At 46.8% G+C, this 22,033-nt stretch overlaps 3 protein-coding genes across 6 annotated transcripts in view; 1 reads left to right on the forward strand and 2 right to left on the reverse strand.

The window, feature by feature from the left end:
• The first annotated feature begins 5,673 nt into the window (after window positions 1-5,673).
• On the forward strand, window positions 5,674-6,800 carry LOC6615204. Its single transcript, XM_002039578.2, has 2 exons — window positions 5,674-6,328; window positions 6,398-6,800. Exons 1-2 carry the CDS (start codon window positions 5,755-5,757, stop codon window positions 6,625-6,627), a joined length of 804 nt encoding a protein of 267 aa, XP_002039614.2. The 5' UTR covers window positions 5,674-5,754; the 3' UTR covers window positions 6,628-6,800.
• Window positions 6,801-14,941: 8,141 nt separating this feature from the next.
• On the reverse strand, window positions 14,942-15,693 carry LOC6615205 (mitochondrial import inner membrane translocase subunit Tim17-B). The gene has a single exon (XM_002039579.2). It carries the CDS (start codon window positions 15,600-15,602, stop codon window positions 15,045-15,047), a length of 558 nt encoding a protein of 185 aa, XP_002039615.1. The 5' UTR covers window positions 15,603-15,693; the 3' UTR covers window positions 14,942-15,044.
• Window positions 15,694-17,479: 1,786 nt separating this feature from the next.
• Window positions 17,480-22,033, reverse strand: part of LOC6615206 (loricrin) — a 73,700-nt gene continuing 69,146 nt past the window's right edge. For 2 of the 4 annotated variants that reach the window (XM_032726006.1, XM_032726005.1), the window contains one exon: window positions 19,781-22,013. In XM_032726006.1, the coding sequence (XP_032581897.1) occupies window positions 21,220-22,013 (794 nt within the window). In that variant the 3' untranslated portion in view covers window positions 19,781-21,219. Of the gene's footprint in view, window positions 18,733-19,780; window positions 22,014-22,033 lie in introns of those variants that run through there. The other 2 variants (XM_032726004.1, XM_032726007.1) reach the window with 2 other exon arrangements.

A 22,033-nucleotide genomic window follows, 5' to 3' on the forward strand; every position in this document is an offset into this window, starting at 1 on the left:
TTTTCGAATGTCTGGATAATGTTGATGTTACTTTTCGATGCAGTGCCCCACAGTTGAATGCCATACGTCCAGATTGGCCTTATGATCGCTTTGTAGATAAGGAGCTTAGTGGAAGTCGGTAGCTTAGATTGTCTGCCCATCAGCCAGTAGAATTCACGGACTCGGTTCTCCGCCTGTTTCCGCTTCTTTAGCAGGTGTGGTCTCCATGTAAGTCTCCTGTCCAGTGTAAAGCCAAGATAATTTGGATTGGCTACCTCTGGGATTGGGAACCCGTTGAAACTAACTGGTGGGCAAGTGCCGCGTCTAGTTGCGAAGGTGGTAGCGGTTGACTTGTCGCTGTTTACCGATATATTCCATCTCGTGTGCCACGTGTTCAGTAGATCTAGTTGCTCCTGCATAGTCTGGGAGGCCTCTGCTGGGGTATCTGCTGTTGTTAGGAACGCAGTATCATCGGCGTAAGTGGCTGCCATAATGTACTGGCTCGGTATCACCGGCAGGTCAGCCGTATACGCGTTGTAGAGGAGCGGACCGAGAACGCTTCCTTGGGGAACTCCTGCACGGGCTTCTTTGACTTCTGAGCGCGTTTCTCCACACCTGACGGCGAATCTTCTGCCCTCCAGGAACGATTTTAAGAACTTGAAATATGGCTGGGGCAGGCCGTTTTTGAGCTTTAGGAGGAGACCGGGGTGCCAAACACGATCAAAGGCTTGCTTAATGTCCAGCATTACTGCTAGGCAGTATTTCTTATTCTCAAAGGCGTCCAGGATATATTGCGCTACTCGGTGGCCTTGCTCTGGTGTCCCGTGGCGGCGCCTAAAGCCAAACTGGTGATCAGGGATCAGACCAGCCTCCTCAATCACCGGCAATACTCTGGTCAAAAATACTCTTTCGAGTATCTTGGAGAGTACTGGTAGTAGGCTGATCGGGCGGTAGGAGGCGGGATTGGCTTCGTGTTTACCAGGCTTCAGGATCATAACTACTTCGGCGCGTTTCCATGATGAAGGGAAGTGCCCCAATTGCAAGCACTTATTTATTATGGTCGTGATTAGTGACTTGCTAATAGGGGGGAGGAGCTTTAAAGCAATGGCATTGATGGCATCATCGCCTGGAGCCTTGTGGTTACCCATTGCCGCTATTAAATTGCTGATTTCCTCTTCCGTGGCCTGGGGTATCGACTCGGAGTCAAAGAGAGGTTCTGACAGGAGCCTGGCTGTTTCGGCTGCTTCATTTGGGGAACATCGATTGGCTGGTGTGAAGACTTCCTCCAAGTGCTCGGCGAATGCGTTGGCTCTTTCGGTCTCAGTTCTGCACCATGAGTTGTCTTGTCTTCTGATGGGCGGGATCCTCTTCAGTGGCCTCTTGATGCGCTTGGTAACATTCCACAGGTTGTGGTGGGGATCACCCGGCGCGAGATTACCAACAAAGCTGTCGAGGGCCTCCTTCCTTAGCCTGACCAGAGTTTCCTTCAGCTCCTTGGTGGCTCTGTTGAGAGCTGTTTTGTCTCTAGGGTTCCTGGAGAGGAACCAAACCCGTCGGAGACGCCTTTTCTCTGACTTGAGCTCATTAACCCGAGGATTCCAAAAGTGGACGTCTCTACTTCTGTCCCTCGTTTGGTTAGAGAACCTTGGAGCAGCATAAGTTGCTGCCTCCTGAATTTGCGAGGTGAGGTTCACAACGGCCGCATCTATAAGTTCAGGGGTATCCAATGGTGGATTAGTGACTGTCGAGTTGTTCAGCCAGTGGTGGTATTTGCTGATGTCGGACGTTTTGAAGATTAACTTTTTACCCGCGGATCTCAACATGGCTGAGGCGTAGACCGAAACGGCAATGGCACTATGGTCCGAGAGAAGGTCTTCCACCTCCCTGGTCTGGATTCTTGCCGGGTCCAGGCCGCCAGAGATCGCAAAGTCCAAGATGTCTGGAGTTTTTGCAGGGTCAGTGGGCCAGTATGTTGGCGTCCCAGTTCCGTGGCAATTGAGGTTGCGGGAGAGAACCTGCCTGCATAGCGCGCGTCCTTTTGGATTGCATACTCTGGAACCCCACCAAGTGTGCTTGGCGTTAAAGTCACCTCCTATGACGAATTTGGGGCCGAGGCTGTCCAAAAGCGAAGAGAAGCAATCGTCCGTGGCTCTAAATCTGGGTGGGCAGTAGGCAGCAGCTAAGGTAATGTCTCCGTGGGTGGTGCTTACCGATATTCGGGCGCATTGCACCCAATCCTCTTGAATTGGTGGTTGGGTGTCGAATTTGATGCTGCTGCGAATAAGGATGGCGGCGCCGCCGCGTGCTGAACCATTAGGGTGGATGGCTGACACGAGGTCATACCCCCTTAAGGTGAAGTAGGACCTGTCTGAAAAATGGGTTTCGGATATGAGGAGAATATCTGCTTGGTTGGTCTTGCAATAAAGCTCGACCTCTGGCCTGTTGTTGATCAGGCCGTTTGCGTTCCAGATGGTTATGTCTAGTGCTGATTGCATAGGGACTTACAGACGGTTGCCATCATCTGATTCATTTGACTCATTACCTTCTCCATCATCTGATTCGTTTGACTCATCGCCTTCTCCATCATTTTTTCAAACATGGCTTCCATTCTGCCCATTATTGTTTCCATCAGGTTGTCAAAATTGGCCTGAGTATGAGGGATGGCATGTGTCTCATCAGTTGCCTGCTTGACAGCGTTGGCAAAACTAACGTTAGGAGTAACCTTGCTGCTGCTCACAGTGTAATGGGCGCGTGGGGCTGAAGCCAGCTTTGGAGCGAGCATGCTTTTGGCCTTCTTATATGCGGGACAACCTTTATATGAGGCTGCATGCGGTCCTTCGCAGTGCAAGCAATGGGCCGGCTTATTATTATTTTTACACTCAACGGTTGGGTGGCTGTCTCCGCACTTGACACACCTGTGTTCTAGGTGGCAGTACCGTTGGGTATGTCCAAATGCCTGACAGCGATAGCATTGCGGCACGTCATTAAACTTTATCGGTGGCTCGATTGTCACCACTGATCTGCAAAGTCGCGTAACTTTATAGGCCTCCTTGTTGTTCTTGGCCGGCTCGAGATTGGCGAAAAATATGTTAAGTGGCTTTTTGGTACTTCTTTGGGTGGGGTTGTAGAGGTCTCTGACCTTGTGTCCGTGACGGTTTAGCCCATCCCGAATTTCCTCTGGGTCCGTTGAGTAGTGAAGACCTTTGATGACTACTCTATAGGCACGTTCGTCTCGGGGCTGGAAGGTTTGAAACCTTTTATTGGACTTGGCCAAGAAGTCCTTCAGGGCGGAGAAGCTTTCCTTGTCCGGGGTTGCAAAATATGAAAACTGATTTCATTCAATAGCTTTTCTAATTTATGACCGCCAGCACTGGACGCTCCGTTGCAACCCCCTTGTTCAGCTGCATTGGCAACTCTAGTGGGGTCCTTCAACGCACCCTCGCCTTGCCACACCCATGCCCAAGGCCCGATGCCCCTCTGTCTGCAGCACACACACATGGCACCTTCGCTTTGTCCCGAAAATTTCCATCGATTTGATTTATATGCAAAATATTTAGATTTTATTGCCGGTTTGCATATGGGCCAGCAGACGGACAGATGGACAGACGGAGAGTCAGGACCCAGGAGGTTGAAGTGAGATCGATAGTTATAGTTGGGAAAACCCGCACACAACCACAGCCACACGCGGTCACATGCGAGAAAAGTCGGAAAAACAGCTTAGGTTGTAAAGATAATTTATGCAGCTTTTGGTAATATTGAAACCGAAATGTAAATGAAAACGAGGGAAAGTGTTGGGAAAGGCCGTTTTGCCAACCCAATACAACGACCCCTTTTCCACCTGTTATCCCCTTGTGTTTGGAATACCCGTTACACGTAGAGTAAAAGGGTAACCTAGATTCGCTGAAAAGTATGTAACAGGTAGTAGGAAGCGTTTCCGACCATATAAAGTATATATATTATTGATCAGGATCAATAGTCGACACGAACTGGCCATTGTCCGCCCGTATGAGCTTCGAGATCTCAGGAACTATAATATAGGAGGACCTATATAGGAAGTTGAGATTATACATACAGACTCTAGAGACATAGACGCAGCGCAAGTTTGTTGACCCATGCTGCCACGCCCACTCGAAAGCCTACAAACCGCCTAAAACACACTTTTTGAACAATTTCAAAATTTATTTTCATTTAATTTCCCAAAATCTATCGATAACACTTTCACACTTCCACTAGTTGAGTAACGGGTATCTGATAGTCGGGGAACCTGACTCTAGCATTCTCTCTTGTTTTGTTTGTGTTTGTTTTGGGAAAAGTTCAGTTATGAGGAAAAAGGAAAATGGGCAGGAGATTAAAGGCCATTGATTTTAGGAGGTGGTTCTTCAAGTGCAGCTAATGAGGGGCCTCCGCCTGCTTTTTGTATTGCCAACTTGCAACTTTCCACATTTTTCATTATGTCGCAGACAAGGCGAAAATGAAAAGGAGCTGCAAAACGGGAGGCCCGCCTGGCCGGGGGGCGTGGGAGGCGTGTCAGAAATTATGTTGATTGTTTGCTCTAGCCAAGGAAATAATTAAGCAAGAGATGGCAGCAACGGAGACACGGGCAAGAAACTCGAGCATAATTCGCTGGCGCCAAGTCAAAAATATCTGAGCTCTGCTGCACAGCGGATAAAATATTTGTCTTTTTTACATATCTTTATGTGAAAAAGGTACAAAAATGTAAGCAGTCGAATTTCTCATCAAGCAGTCGTATACTTGATATCCTACAAGCATACATTACTTTCAGAATATTATTAAAGCTTCTGCACAGCATTTCATCCAAGTGTACGAATTTTACCATCCGGCTGCAAAAACAAATTGCGAAATAGTCAACAGCTTTTTGCGACTCACTGTGAGTGCGTCGGTTTTTCGCCGCTGCTGCAAGTTAATCTAATTAGTGAGCCACTTGAAGCTGCAGTTTTGATTTACGTTTCGAGCTGACACTGGAAATTAGCCAGGAAAAGGCAATCGCCGCCCCCTGAAATCCTCTCCGCATTTTGACATCAAAGAGTTTTACCAATTTCCGCACAAAATGTTTGCAATAGATCGCGCTGGCCATCGCCCCTTTGCCTTTGAAAGTCGGCATCATTTCGGTTAGATTTCGGTTCATTTTATCGCATTTCATTAGCGGCAACAGCGATTCCAATTTCCAATTTCCAATTTACTATTTCCATTTAGTTTGTTACTGGCATTTTACAATTTCGGACTTCCAACCAATTGTTTCCTCGCAATCCGGCTTCGAATGGGATTTTATTTATTTATTACGCATACGCAGCATGTCCAAACACAGCGCGTTCCTTTGTCCTCGTGGGTCCTTTGTTCTTACGAACTGCGCAAATATTTAGAAATATTTGGGCGTCGAAAAGCGGACCAGAGCTCCCTCGTCTCCCCAGGGCCATGAATAAATTTATTGGCCAGCCCAGAAGTCTTTACACTTGGTCATGAAAACATAATAGTCTTAGTTATCAAAAGTCGGGAGCACAATTAATAGGCACTTACCCGCTTACATATTTAAGATTTTGCAAAATTTCTGGTAACATTTTTGTGTAAAGTATTGGTAGTACATATAAATAGGCCTTGTGAAAGTACTCCGTACAATGTCATTTAGGATCTATGACAGGTTTCCGTTCTATTCAGTTGCAGCCAGAGCTCCGTTGACTGAACATCGAAATCGAAATTAGTTTTAATTTTTTACAAGGTTTTTCGTAAAAAAAGGTTGTTAAGCAAGAAAGACGACAAATGAGAATAATGGATATACCAAACGACATATTTGGAAATGAACAGCAGGTGGCGATAAGGCCAGCTGCACCCAGTGCCATGGGTAACATCCCGGACGTGGTGGAGCCGGGTTCTCGCCCACAAAAATACACGTTCCATGAGGTCTATCAGATGATTACAGCCCTCACCTGGCCCCGAATTCTGTTTGGTTTGCTCGTGCGCCACGAGTGGAACTACATATTTTTGAGCCTAGGCTTCCTGAGCCTCGATGCCATCGAGGCCCTTCAAAACTTCAATCCGTTGCAGCATCTGGCCATAGTCGGCATGACGATCCTGAGCAACATATTGATCTACAAATCCATCCGGCCCTATGTGCGAGTCCAGCTTTACGAGTGGCTGATCCGCGCCGATGTCAATGTGCACATCACCGAGGAAACGGTTTTGCGCGTGGTCAACTGTGTCAATCGCTGCTTGGTCACGCTGCAGTTCATCATCTTTCAAACTGAAATCATTGATCTTCTTTTGATGATGCTTGCCCTGGAGGTAGTACGCAAAATCGTCTGGTACACCAACATCCTTTTGCTAATTAGGATCGGTAAGTTTTCCAGTGCGAGCAAGAAAAACCAAAGACTTAATACATTGAGAAATGCAATCCCTCCTATAGTCTTATGTGTGACGGTCGTTTGTCCAAGACTTTTCGGGTTGTTCGATAATAATGCGACGGGTAGAGCCTATTATCGGTTCAAGATAAAGAAATGTGTGCTGCAGATCGTTGACAATCTTGCGGATATGGGCGTGGAGGTGAATCTATTGATCATTGAGCGGTGGAAGCAGGAAGCTTATGCCATGAGGGAGTTATATTACGATTTTGAGGACTGGCCAAACCGAGAGTAGTTTCATGATGATATCGAGATCTAGTAAAATATGGCTTCGTCGAGGATGATAGCCCACTATTATGGGCTATGGATAACTTATATGATAACTTTTGTATTTAACTTGTTAATTGTTTCCACATACTCTATAAAACTACAGTGTCAAATTCGCACAATCTATCAAATACATCACAAATGCACCTTACACTTTAAATTTGTCATTGCTTAAATTCATTTAAATTAAATGATGTACACTGGAAAACTGTCCCCTGTTTCATTTAATTTAATGGTTAAAGGAAATTACTTTAATAAACAAGGCGAACTTATCCGATGTAAGCCTATTGAGGGAAGTAACCAAGCTGTGAAGAGGTCAAAACTGTTTGATTTTCGGTGTCGAAATTAATTAAAGCCTCCTGTTTTTCCGCGCAACTTGCGGGCGATAAAAATCGCACCCAGAACGTGACAAAGGACGATGAAGTTAAAGGCGCCGAGAGCAAGCAAACATGCGACCAACCAAAGTTGAATATGGGTGGTGGGTGGCGGAGGGCGGAGGGCGGAGGGGTGCTACAGTGGCAGAAACTGGGCGGTGAATGCAACGCAGCCTTGCCGATGGTTAATCATTAAAGCCGCCTCCACGGCCCAACGGCTCAAGATGGCCAGATTTATTCATTAGCGGAGTGTGTGGGGCTCGGAAATCACTGCGGGCCAGTGGTGGCATTAAAAATGTAGTGGGCTCTCGGCAGGAAGTACACGAAAATCGAAGGAGAAAGTGGGCGGCGATGGCGGGGTCAAAGGAAGAGGGCGACAGGAAGTGGGTGAAAATTGGGCAGTAGGAGCGGAGTGGAAGTGGAGGGTGGTGGGACGGGGATGGGACCCTTTTCTTCTTGCAATTTGCACTCAATTGCAATTTGCGTCCGCCGCTGCCATTTGCTACGTGGCTGCCAAGTGAAAAGCCATCGACCTCCCCCTCTGCCGAGCCCCTGCAACGCCCCTGCCTACGTGCTGAGCGGAGCAAAACGCGCAGAAATTTGTTTTGCCATTTTGTTTAGTTGTTAGTTGTTGCCGCGGCGGTCCGCCCTTTCCGGCTTTCCGCCCTCCTTGCCATCCCTCCGCCCCTCCGCATGTTGTTTTTTTAAATATCAATATAAAACGTGACAAAATGGACTTTTGCCTCGACAAAGCTCAGAAAGCACCGCGGATGGGCGGCAGGATGGTACACCCGGGGAATCCCATATTCATTTCATTCGAGAAAAGTTATGCTGTGCGATTTAGTCGCAATCGCCAGTTTTTGACTATATCTACAAAATATGGAAAGAGAATATATATATATATATATATATATTTACTCGCTGGAAAAACGTGTGCGGCTCATTCGAGAAAAAGGTATTTCGAACAAGGTGGCTGACGCTACGACCTTAATATAAAATATTTTGCATAGTGCACCGTTAAAAATAAGCCCGTGGAGCAAGGAACAGATTTTCCGTAAGCGGTTTAACTGCCCGGCGATGGGCAGGCATAAGTAGGCGTTGGGTGGTCGGAAAGGGGGCGGGTTCACGCATTATAATCCGTTTATGGACGTCGCCCCCGTCCGAAACCTCTTCGGAAATCCAAGTAAACGGGACGGAACCCATTCCGAAAGAGGGCCTGACTTAGCTGTCCCTCAGAGTTGTGGAATTAGTCAAGGATGTTGGACAACCAGGATACGGCAGGCGGGAGCAACAGGAATCAGGTGGGCTGGATACGGGCTACGCTTGAGAATCTTACTCATATCTTAAAGTCATTTAAAGTTTTCATTGACTAGTTTATATACTGGTTCGTGCGAAGCTTCTTTGAACAACTTTGAAGAAGATCTTGTAAGTGAAATAGAACTCAGTCCGCTGCTAATCAATTTACTATTTTTAAGACTTCCTGGGCCAAAATCGCTATGAAATTGCGCCTCCAGCCCAGCGAAACTCCATCAAGACTTGGAAAATAGTCTGAAGTTGGTCCGGTGGAGTTAAAGTCATTATTCGTTGGCTGTTGCCATAGACCAGTGGAGCATTGGGCAGATGCCCCGGGCTAGGAAAAGATGACGATGAGGATGATGATGATGATGATGATTATTTCAATTCCAAAAGGCATGTGCGGTTCCCCTTTGGAAGCCACCGGGGGGTCGCATCTTCGGCTCGGCCAAATGGACTCACGGTCGATGACGCTGCCTTTCAAAAGGACTCCCCACTATTCCGGCTTCAATGGCGAGGCAGACAGACGATGCACCGGTTTCCATGGCACTGCATTGTGTGCATGCATTCGCAGAGGGGGCACAACTAAATAGGGAAGATCAGAAGAGAAGCGCCAAGGGGAAGGGGGCGATGGCGGTGGAGGTGGCTAAAATTGCATTCAGCGAGTGTTTTATGGCCATGCTCGGTACTCGGCACTCCGAATGCAACTGCTTTATGAATGCATAATTTTATTATGCACAAAATCTATTTACAACGCGACACGTTGCGTGAACGGTTCATGAGGCGCAAATGCGAGGTTCGCTCGACAACTTGCGACCCATCAGCAAGCCCTTGTGCCAGCAAGTGCTCGATTGCACCTGGCTGCCCATTTGATTGTAATTAATATTTGCATTTCAATTGCATTTTCGCTGGTCGGCAGTAAAACCGGTTTTTGTGGCCGGCGGCCAAATATTTGCAGCGCACCCTGCCACGCCCCAATTATCACATATGGCAGGACATTGATTAAACATTTAACTGTCCATAAGTATTTTAATAACTATCGCCGAGATAGTCCGCAAAACAATTTCCCATCGGCTAATTGTGGGTGTTTAGTGGGATCGCTTGTTGTTTGCCAGACCCAAGCAGCCGAAAACCAACCAAACGAAGAGCCACAACGAGCTTGAATGGGATTCGGGCTTACACGGTTAGAAAACTTAGAGACTTAAAGTTTTCATAATTTTGGGAAGTATGTAGTATATTTGGTTTTTCTACATTAGTTTGAGAACTGTATCCTAGCATTTGACGAAAGGTAATCACCAGATCCCTACTTTTAATTGTCTAACCACAGAGTTTAAAGTGATACCCAGGCTAGGATTTGCCGGTTTTTAAAGGGACAGAAAGCATTTGCGGGATTCGAACTTTCGCGCCGTGTAGGGACTCCATGGGCATCTGGTTATGGCACCCGGCGATGATTGCTTCCCTCAGGGCGCTCGGCATCGACATTGACATGGTCCAGTGCGTATAAATCAACAGCTGCAGCAGGTTTTCCGACCCACAGTGGAGTGGAGTGGTTGCGAAGTAGTCGGCGGGGGCCAAAAAGGGGGACAGCAGCAGGCGGCGGGTTAAAAATCTTTTCAAGTGGTCAACGGATGCAAATCCCTGTCCCAGTATCCCTACATCCCGCATCCTTGTGCCTTTGCGGTTGAATTAAGACAAACAAAAGGCACTGGCAAAAAACGGGTACTGGAACGTGGAGAGCCCAGCTCAGCTCTGCTCTGCCCTGCTTAGATTACGCATACGCCGTGTTGAGCAGTGGGTCCTTGGGGTACGGGGAAATGGGGTCGAGCAAAGAAAGTGCAACACACATGCATGGCAACAGAAGCAGAAACAGAATGTGGGGAAGGACTTGGAGTCGCAGTTGACGACGGAGTGGGAAAAGGAGCTGGAGTGGCAGGACAAAAACGAAAAAGGGCAAACGCAAAATGTAAATGGGCTTTTCACAAAATGAATATTAAATTGCAAGTGGTGGGGTGAAAGACGCAAAAGAAAGGGGGCGACTAGGCAAAAGAGTGTTAGACATGTCTGAGCCCACATTAACATGGCCAACCAAGCCCACTCCCAATCCCAATCCCAAACCGAATCCGGAGCCGATGCCTCCAATGGGTTGCCTTAGAAACTCTTTTGCGGCTTCTCTAGTCCACATGTTCATCTTTCTAATCATTGCTTTTGTGGCAAATTCGAATATTATTATCGCCAAGACTGGGGAATCTGACAACTCAAAGGATACTATTTTTGGCCCCTTTTTGGGTAAAGTTCTTGAAAGTCACACAAAGGCAAGGATATTGGAAAATTCGTATACATTTTTTAAAACCATTCCTAGAGCGTGCCTAAGGGTTCTTGTGTTTGTAGTATTTGGAATTCAATTAAATCGGCATTAACAAAAGTGAATAATTTTCATCTGGTTGGCCTAATGAGCTTAACGAGCGTTTCTCGCGATTATTCCTGAAGTAGTTAAAAGTTGCTCCTTAGGCAGTTCCTAATCCCAATTAAAAACCGCAGCCCGACTAATTAGCATGGGAAGATATCCGTCGGATATCCGACTTGTTTTGTGGCTGTTTCCCAGATAGATGAGGATTTTGTGCAGTTCCTTGGAAACGCCCCGGAAAAGTCTCTCGCCCACTTATATGACATGGCATATGCATTGTTTTCAAAATGATTTGCGGTTCTAATTTTTGCACAGAGGCGGCCGACAAGAGGGCCGTACTTTGCCGTCGTTCCTTATTTTTGTGGCTTTCGCTGCACAACTTGAACAGGAACCCTGCTCCCCTTTCCGCCCCGCCACACCCCCCTCTCCCATTGCCACTCTAATTCCGCCCCGCCGATGTCGACAAAGTGTGCAGCAAGTAAGATGCCACCACAAGCCGCATGCGGCTGCAGTTGCTGCCAACTATTGCATATTTCTCGGATGCGAGTGCACTGAAAGAAACGCTTAGATGTGCACGGAAGGGTGGTGCAAATAAAATTGATATTTGGAGCAACTCTATAGCTTACCATCGATTATGTTGATATAGCAGAAAGTTACTCCTTTGCTAGTTTATTGCGTAAAAAAGTGAAATTTATTCCGGAAGATTGGGCTATGATTTTCATTCAGTGCCCCGTTGTAGCCGCCTGCTCATTTTGTGTGTTTCTTGAGCTGCGGCGCCAAAACAAAGCAGAAACTTCGCTTGGTTCAACATTTCAACTGCTTGGAAATTTATTCATTACCATTCCATCGTCTGTGCCATCTGCATCTCCGTCTTCATTTGTCTCTCGTTTTGTATTTGAGCATTTCGGTATTTGAGTTCCGGCCCCATGCCACGCCCACCGCCCCCGCCCATTCATAGTTGCCCTGCTAAATGCCACACAAAAACTTTTTCGAGCAAATAGGTAAATTTATAATTGAAACTCACATGGAGGCAAGGCGCAAGCGAAATTTGATAATTCAAATGGCAGAACGTTTAATATTTGATGTGTCTCACACCTTCTGCGCGCCCGAATTTAATTCCATTTGTCGAAATCAATTAAAATGCCTTTCAAAATTTATCACCTGCAAAAACGGACGATTTGCGAGAAGTGGACTCGGCTGCTTTCGCCCTCGAGTGCCTCAATTACTCTCCGGGCAACTTCAACTGCTGGCGAATGCAAAAGTTTTCGTCCTTACGCCCTCCTTTCGGCCAAAGTTAACAAATTTTTTGTGCCACAGCAGAAGTTGAGGTAAGTTGTGTACTGAAGTCGAAAGTTTTCCAGCACACATCCACATCCGTGCAGCGCGGGGTGCAGGGCCCAAGCTGCAAGTTCTGCATGGCGGAGGACAAATATTTTTCAACAACTTCTCAATGTTGCTAGTGGGCTTTGAATGCAACTAAATTCGAGCTGCAATCGGAGACTCTGAACACACAGACATACGTACTGGGCCAAGGATAATAATGGTGCGGATCAGGGCTTGCCAAGCGACTCCAAGTTACGCAATGCCACATGTTGCGTTCAAGATGCTGATATGTATTCTTCATAGCTTTCAACTAAATGCCTGGAGTTGCATTGTAAAAATATAGAGGTATAACTAGTTAGTTAGTAACCAGCTGGTTAGTAACTAATGACAACCATTCTGTTCAAAAATATTTAATGGCATTTCTTAAATTTCCCACAACCAACCAGCAAATATTTTTATTTGCAATAAGCCACGACATTTATTTGTACAGTTTTTCGAAAACATTTCACTACCACTATTAGGCTGACCACACCTGTGGGAAAATGCAAAAACTGGGATGTGGAAAAAGGAAGAGTTTGCTTTGCAAATTTACCCATGTCGTGGTTGCAGTTCTTACTCTAACAATCAGCGTTGACTAAATCAGAGCGGGTCTGTTGATGTTGCAGCTGCAGTTGTTGTTGTTGCCGCTGCTGCTGTTGTGATGTTGCTGCTGCGATGTTGCTGCTCTGATGCTCTGTTGTTGCTTCTGATTTATCTGGCGAGTGCGCCAAACGCATGTAAACAAGCGTCAGGGCAGGCATGTGTTTTTCCAGCACTGCCGCTGGAAGAGCCATCCCGGAAAACCACCCACTCGCCGTAATGCGCTACTCAATTTGGCAACGAGATCCTCTGATGTTGCCCACATAAGTAGGCAATGCAATTTTTCGCAACTGGAGTCGCCGCCAATTGAAATTCTTCTACAGTGCTCACTGGGAAAATGGGGAACCAAATTCAAAATTTTAGCCAAGTTTAGCATATATCTGAGTTCATAAACTTAACTCTTGCATTTTTAGATAAAGTAAGCAAAAACGACATGTCGAATTTGAGCCTCATAATGAGATCATTCTATTCTCTATGTGTGTGCGTCATCCCACGTACATATACTCGTATATTTGTTGGCGTTGGCCGCCCTCTAATGGCCACAATTTAAAGACTTCGGACAAAAGCTTAACTTTCATTAATCGCGGCAAATGTCAGCGCACAGATTTCCCGCCAAAAGAGATGGAAAAACGTAGAGCGGGGATGGGGAGAAAGTGGAGAAAGCCGGTGGAAGTGGGCGAGGTGGGGAGAAAGTATGGGGGCGCTGCAGCTACAACTAACTATCAAAATAAATAACAGAACGTGACGGCAACGTAACGTGGAGCTCTTTGCCCCAGCCACGCCCCCTTTGCCACACGCCCCTCCTGCGGACACCACACAATTGCCACACAAACGAAACTTTTCAGCCACGAAAATTGCACATAAAACTTAATTAGTTTTTTCTCTCTCTGTTTGCCAAGTGTGTGTTTGTGAGCGTGTGTGTGTGTGTGTTTCGTGCTGTTTGGTCATTTTTATCATTTGCACTTAATTAATTAAGTTGTAGCATTTTTATTGCCCCACAACAATAAGAGCAGGAACAACAACTACATAATACACATGTTAAAGAATAGTTGTTGTTAGAATACAAAATATAGGAGCCAATCGGGGAAATACCAGCGAGAAATATGTGGCCGAAAAGAATTTCATTAAGATTTTCTTAGTAATTACTGAAGAAAAGTTGCAAGAATCTTTAAAAGTTTCTTCTCAGTTCGACGTGCAAGAATTGTGTTGAATCGCATTGAATGTGTTCGAAGTTTCGAAAAAGAAAAACTGTTCATATCAAACCATAAAACATACCCACTAAATGTGGATAAGGTGAATAAAGTGGGAACACTTGCAGCTCCTGATTATGAAAACGTAATTGGATTTGCACAAGCAGGACGAGGCATACATATATAATATATCGCGGCAAGTAAGTGCCAATAGATATAAAAAATTGATCAACTGCGGAGCGCCATCTACCGGCCGCTTATGCGAGGCAGCCGTAAGTCGTAAGCCGTAAAAATTAATAGCCAAACGATGGGAATGCGAATGGAAATGGAAATGGGAATGGGAATGGGCATGGGTATGGGTATGGCTGTTTTCGACCTGGTCGTCGACGTCAAGTACGTGTAATATCAATAAAATTAAGCCGAGACAAGGGCCCAAAGCCAGACGCCAGACGACAGAGGAGCTGGAGGAGGAGAGCAGGAGGAACAAGGAGGTGGCGTGGCCAGAGAGTCTTGCGTGCAATCATAAAAACGCGACAGTGCCAAACAATAAGCTGAAAGCCTCTTACATGTATTTTTATGCCCCACCCAATCAAACGCCCACCCAAACACCCAACCAACGGCCGCGATGACGACGCCGCCGTGTCGCTTCTAATGCGACTTGAAAAGTCAACGACATCCGCAACGGGACGAGCACCTTGGGGCAGGAATGGGTAGGGAGCTGCACGGTGTCCTGGCGCTCGGAGGGCACCATGGGGTTAAGGGCGGTGCGGTGAGGCATGTGCGGCAGCGAGAGCGAAAGGCTTCTAAATGCGGCGCGTCATTGTTTTGCTCTGAAGGAGCTGCCGGCTGAAATCCCTGCCCCGAACCAAAAGTCCTGGTCCTCGATCTGCCACCCTCTCGCCGCTTCTAGATGGTGCACAGTGGTGCAATATCTGCAGAAAACAATCACCGGCTCTAAACAGATTTGAGTGAAAATTGAAGACCGAAGCTTTTGGATGTTGCCTAATATATATATATATACAAAATATATTTTATAATTATATAATTTTGATTTCTACGAGCAGTTGGAGGCACACAAAGTCATAGAGCGAATGCAAACAGCGAAAGCAATTGTATTTATTCATTAAGGTTCCGGATTAAGGGGCAGAATGAGAACAGAAATTTAGCCTGTTGCGTTGGCCTGCTCCGCGACGGGGAATTCAAAGCCCGGTGCAGAATTGATATCGCCTGATCCCGCTCCGGATCCAGACGCAAACGCGCCTGCTCTTTCCAGATCGCTCTGCGGATCAGAATTGCGGAACTGCTCGGCGGAGATGCGGGTGAACAGAATGCCCACGCCCTCGATCATTGAGAGCAGAACTCCGCCGATGATGGCGCTTCCGAACATGGCGGCTACTCCGTTCCGGGAGGACAGAATCCCGCCGGCGATCGCCCCGCTCATGATCGAGTTCCACGGATCCTCCTTCTGGCGCAGGTGCACCAGGCTGCAATCCACGATGCTGAAGACGCAGCCCCATGCGGCGAAATTTCCTCCAATGGTCGGCGATCTGGCCTTTACGGCCGTCAATCCGCCGGCGAACCGTCGTTTGAGCCCTTGCGGTGCATTCCGGAATCCCTTTAGTCCCTGGAAGAGACCGCCTCCGAAGCAGCCCATCGTGAATGCGCCGCCACAATCGTCCACGATGCGAAAAGGACACGGTTCGCGCGAATACTCCTCCATTTCGATATTCCTTCAGTCCAATATTCCGAAATTGAAAACTCTAAATGTGTTAAAGTGAAGTTAACCTGGCTAACGATTTGAAATTCACATGAATTCCATACATAGCCAACTACATCGAAATCTAAAAAAGAAAAGCACAAACGCAAATACAGGAAATATCATTTCTGGTTTCAGTGCATCGGGCACGCACCTGCATATAACAATCTCTAATTTAAAGGCAAAATTTGGTTCTCAAAGTGCTTGCATAAATTTTTGGCTTGATACAAGCCATTCGCAATTAAAACCAACTTATATTAGCTCAGAGAAAAAAAGCGAAAGCATCTAGCCGCTCCTTCCTCCTCGATCCCGAAAGAAAGGCGGCTAATGGACATACGAAATACGACCTCCCGAAGTCCAAAAGTAATCCATTTTGCATAGACAACCGACCAGTGTGAGTGGCTCGGCGCGTTGTTGTTGTTGCTGCTGCTGCTGCCGGGTGAAGTGCTGCTTAAATATGAAAAACTAACTCGCATCTGCTTTTCACATTTTCCTGCACTTGACACTAAATTCACTTTGGCCAAGTGGGTGCTTGGTGCACTTGAAGCGCACTTTCGCTTGACAACAAACCCACCGTCAGCATCGCATCCATATCCACATCCATGGAGCGGCATCCACGCAGCAACATCCACATCCAGCAGCATCCCGAGCACAGGGCAATTCAGACGGCCAGGTGCGCAACGTACGTATATTTATTTTATTACTTAAATAAATTACAAAACGGTAGTCGGTTAACCACAGCCAAAGCCATAGCCACAGCGAAAGCCAAAGCCAAGCCGAAGCCAAAATGGCCACCCATCCGCCGGCTGCATAGTTGAGGAGCTTAGCGCATAATATATTGTTGCAGTGCAGCAGCAACATTCCGGCCAACAAAATGTTTGCCAGAGCGGCAATGGCTCCGCCCCCACGCCCCCACGCCTCCAATCCTCCAGCTCCTTCGGCCAACTTCCAACTGCCAAGTGCAGAGCTGCGAGGTCTGTGGCCACGTGTAGTGCCAGGCGGGACAGGATTGGAACAGAACTGGGACAGAATGGGATGGAATGGCATTGGACGGGACGGGACAGGTGAAACTGCAGGGGAAACGCAGCGCATTTCGAGTGCCGCCAGAATGCGAAACTTTGCCAGCTCGGGCAACTTTCCGGTCTGCAAATCCGGTTGCCTTCAGTCAACAGCCTCTTAAAATGTTATGATCGCGTTGATTAAGGATCTCTGTTATTTTTGGGGATTTTTCCCAAAGCCATTTACACTTTCCATTTGTATGCGGGTAGCCAAACAGACGTGAGTCCACAGCACTCTCGATATACATACATATGCTTTTGGCCAACTTACATTGTGGCTGGGTGGCTACTCTATTTTATATCCAACAACTTGACAGCCAATGAAAAACATTAATACTGATTATGTTTTATCCTTTCTTACAAAAAGATTTATTAAGTTATAAAGTGGCATTGAATTAGTATCTGACCCACTAAACTTAAAAATTGTAAAAGAACTTAACATTTTTGATGTCTAAAATGATGTTATTCCAAAGGATTAAGTTGTAGCACTTCTTAATTCACAGTTATTAGTAAATTGTGGAAAAATTGTGCAAAGCGATTTATTGTCTGTTTATGGCATAAGCCACCTAATAGTTGTTTGAACTAAACTTTACTTAATAAAATATATGTGTTTAAACAATAAATAAATACGTTTAGTAAGTGCGCCCTAGTGCAAAGGATATCTTTAATATTATCCCCACGAGGACGTAAATTTGTCTCAAACTTCGATTCTACTTACCAACACGAGGATCGACATTTTGGCCCATCTTCAGACCAACCAATCACAATTAAAACGCGCATGAGCTGGCTTTCAATTCTTACGTGTATTATCTTGTTCAAATTCAATATCAGTTACTTTTCTATTTACAAATGAACTCCGAATTGGGATCTGTTGTTTTCTGGGGGATTCTACGCGCACGGTATCTCAAATTACATGTGAGTGTTCTCTCATTTATCGAGTATATAGGTTTGTATATATGTATTGTATTTGTATATCGTCATTAATAGTTTCGTATAATATGCTTATATATTTCAATATTGTTTCAGTTAATTTCGTTGAAAGTTTTCCATTTGATTACATTGCCGAAGGACGAAAAAAAAGACTGTTTTAAAAGGAGACTCCAAATGAGGTCTCCACATGGAATGCTAGGCTAATTCAGCCGTTGCAGCTTAGCCATAATAGTTGCCTGGTGCCTGGGTGGGATAGCCCTTGGCTCCTCCGTCGGAGGAGGAGGCACCGCCGCCCCTGGACGAGGGATTCTCACTGAAGAGGCCGCCGAAGTTTTTCGAGCTGAAGATGTCGCCCAGTCCTCCAGAACCTCCGCCTCCTTGCTGAGCACCTCTGTTGGAATTTCCACCGCTGAGCAGACTCCCCAGGAAGCTGCTGGCACCACCGCCGCCAGCGCCTGCATTGCCACCACCGCCGGATAGAACGGATCCCAAGAGACCGCCAAGGATGTTACTGCCACCGGATCCGCCGGCACCGCCGCCTCCTGCTGCCGGTCCTCCGCCATAGCCACCGCTCGGCTGGTAGCCGCCAGCAGGCTGGCCACCACCGGGTCCTCCGGCTCCGCCGCCCTGCAGTTGCTTGGCTATCTGGCCTGCAATGATACCGGATACCGCTTGACTCACCGCCGGATTCGAGAAGAAATTGGAGAAGAAGCCGCCCTCCTTGTCCTTGGGTTTCTGGGCACCACCACCACCATTGTTTTCGTAACCTGGGGCGGGTGGCGTGTAGCCCGGTCTGGGTTGGTATCCGCCAGGAGCTTGAGGTTGATAGCCTCCGGAGGATGGTGGCTGGTAGCCGCCGTTGTAGGGATTGTAGCCGCCGTATCCACCGTTGCCGCCACCACCGCCATATGGATTGTAGGGCGCCGCACCACCGCCGCCGCCGTTGGAGTTGGGTAGACTAGGGTACAGGGAGTGGCCGCCAGCCGAGAAACCACCACCATATCCGCCGCTTCCACCACCGCCCGCAGCACCACCGTTCGCACCCGCTTCCGGCAACGGGGCACTCGGGGCATTCGGGGCGTATGCGTTATGGCCCACCTCTGGGTCTGTCGGCAAAGCAGTGCGCAAGCAGTTGGTTAGCCACAAAAGCAGGGTTTCGAATCGAATGGAAAGCATAAGGGGGAGATAAGATAAAATACAAAAACGTAAACAACACAAATTAGGCGGGTGAATAAACAAACGAAAATATTAAAACAGTCAATGGGCGGGTTGCAATAAATGGACGTAGCCTTCGCGATTGATTAATTACCACACCGCTTTAAGTCTACACAACTTTGAGTTTCTGTCCGCCCAAACTTAGTCTAGTTAAGTCTTCGCTTCAGTGTTATATATTAAATATATCCATATCCGACTTCGCACACACGTGCTTCCGTGTATTTAATGCTATGTACAACTCTTTAGTTTGTGGTTTTGATTAGTAAATACTCGAATACTTATTGTTTGCTCCTCCAATTCCTCGCCGTGTATGAGTCAATGTGGGCAGTACTGTCGTGGGTAATGGTATTGGTATTGGTATTGGTAGTAGTGGTAGTGGTAGCGGGTAGTATCTTATATCGATAAAATGATTTCGGTTTGGTTAATACTGGTCGTACTGTTTACATGGTTCCGGTTCAGAGATTGCAAATGAAGTCAGCATTAGTTGGTGTCCCAAATCAAGTGTGTGCAAATACAAATACAAACGGACGGAGTAAATATGCTCCACATGAGTGTTTTTATCCGGAATTTACAGCGACAAAATCGGTTTGTTTCGTTTTCTTGGGAAGCTTTGAATCTCTGGGACCTCGTTTGCCTAACTCGGAGTGTTTGAAATGCTTAACAATTTGTTGTTTGTCTCTGTGATTTCTATTTTGTTTAGTGTTTGAAAATTGCTTCTTGGCTTTCGATTTTGTATTTGTATTTGTATTTGTATTTCTGGCAGTTAGTTAGTAATGTAAATGCCTTTCTGCGACAGTTTTTGATTTCTTTTGATTCACTTTGGGAGTCTGCAGCACTTAGAGCCTAGTTTTCGTTTTTAGTTTTAAGTTTTCACTTTAGATTAGTTTTGAACACCTTAGGCTTAGCTTAATTCTTGTTCGTTTGTTTTTTAAAATGCCATTTAACTTGCTTTAGTGATTATTTATTCGTATTCGTAATCGTATAAAAAAAAACAATCGGTTCTTGTTTTCACGCAGCGCACTTGGTGCTCTGCCATCGAATGTAGCTCATTATGCATTTTGATTGACATGCGTATCTTGTATCTACAACACTATCCGTCTAAGTATCTGTATCTGTATTTCTGACTGCAGCAGCAGTGGCAGTGGCATCATCGAAAGCCCTGGATCCGCCAGTGTCTGGCCGCAAATTCGTAGCATCAACAAAAATGAAATTAACATCAAAGTTGCCCAAATCATCACGTGTATGTGTGTGTCCGTGTGTATGTTCGCCCTGTGTGTGGCGGTCAGGCTTGCCACGCCCCCCCTGACCAGAGGCTGGCTGGCTAAGCCTGAAATTAAATTCCAATTTAATTGAGCTGCAAATAAGAGCGGCTCGCAGGGGCAGGCAGTTCCCCTTGACTGATAGCCGAAAATTCACACACACACACACACACATATATACTCGCTGCCTCGTACACACACACGAGCACACTCTTCTACACAATATTAAATTGAAATTACGTATTCGCAGTGTGATCCAGACAGCAAAGGCTGCCGAGAAAAATGCCAAAATACGTAGAACGAGTGTGGCAAAGGCTTACAGCTTATAGTGTAATTAAAATACAACCTTTGAATTGTAGTGAATTGTACGAGAAGTTAGCATCAAGATGCCCAGCAAAAATGTATTTTCTTATCAAACAAATATAGATACTAATTCCTGATCTACAAAATCATTTATAAAACGGCTTATGTTTCGGACTTGTCAAGTCAAAACAATAATTAAGTATCCAGCAAGCTACAGTCCTTGAAGTTACGTATACGCAGCGTGGGCTAAAGAGCAAAGCAGAACTACAATTGTTCCAAATATGTCAAAAATGTATCTGCAAAGTTAAAAGCTTTATAAGTAAATCATCGACCAACTGTAATCTCGTACAATTTTTAAATGCCAATCTTACTGCTGCTGCTTCTGCTTTTAAATTTTTCTTAAGCCTAAGCCAAAACAAAAAGTCAAACAAATATCAAGAAATATGGATAATAAAAAAATAAAAAATAATAAGTAAGGCATAACCTTCGTGTGAGATCCCATTTTTACTGCTCACTTAGTTTGATAAATAACTCGTTTACTGCTTTAATATTGCTTAAATCGATGCGAAACTTACTTCATAAAACTAGTATTTTTCGCAAATCTCAGAATGACAGCACCAGACATGTCTTAGAAAGAGTTGATAAGAGTTCGGTGAATTGAAAGTGATCCTTTGTTAGTAGAACAGTTCAGTGAAAATATGGGCTCATTCCAAAGGTTATCCCTAACATATGGGATGGTTGTTTAATTTCCGGGGGTCTTCGGGAGTGGTGTTCTGTGGCTTTGTGCCGCTATTCTGCTGCTACCGCCCCAGCCTATTACGTGTGCGGCAGGAGGGCCAGGACGAGCCCCAAGATCAGGGCGGGCATCCCCAGTCCGCCCAGACTGCCGGCTGCCGACGGATGCGCCTGGGTGCGCCGGTTGTAGGGGTTCTGTTGGTTCTGGTTCTGGTACTGCGGCGGCGGCTTGTTGTACATATTCGCGTTGGAGTGCTGGCTCTGGTAGCCCTGATAGCCCTGGTAGTTGCTGCCGTAGGGCGCCAGGCCGCCGCCGCCGCCGCCGAGGATGCCCAACGTAGAGCTGGGCAGTCCGACGCCGCCGACGCCGCCATTGCCGCCGCCTCCAACGCCGCCGGGCGGACCGCCAGTCCCGGTCGGCCCGCCACCGCCATAGAATGGCAGCTGGCCAAAGATGAAGGGCGGATTGTACGGGTTCACCGGCTGCAGGCCGTGCATGGGGTAGCCGGGGTTGAGGACGCTGCCTGGATGATTGGGTTGAGGGAACTGCTGGAACGGAGGCGCCGACGTGGGCGAGTTGTACGGGAAGATGGGCATGTTCGGTATGACGGGCATGTGGTGCTTGGCCCCGAAAACGTAGTGCGGATCTATCACGCCCGTCGAGGAGGCGCCTGCCGCCCCCGCGTTGCCGCCCTTGTCGCGATCGTTTCCGTTTCCGGCGTTACCATTTCCGTTTCCGTGGCCGTGGCCATGAGCGCCATCACCACCGCTATCGCCGCCACCCTGCTGATGGTTGTACGTGTAGGTGTTAAGCGTGGGGTTCGATGAGGCGGGTGCAAAGATGTTGTTCTCGGGTCCCTGGCCCAGACTCGATCCTGTTAGTGGTTAGTGGCAG

Source organism: Drosophila sechellia, chromosome X (genome assembly GCF_004382195.2).
Source record: "Drosophila sechellia strain sech25 chromosome X, ASM438219v1, whole genome shotgun sequence".
In the NCBI taxonomy this organism is placed as follows: domain Eukaryota; kingdom Metazoa; phylum Arthropoda; class Insecta; order Diptera; family Drosophilidae; genus Drosophila; species Drosophila sechellia.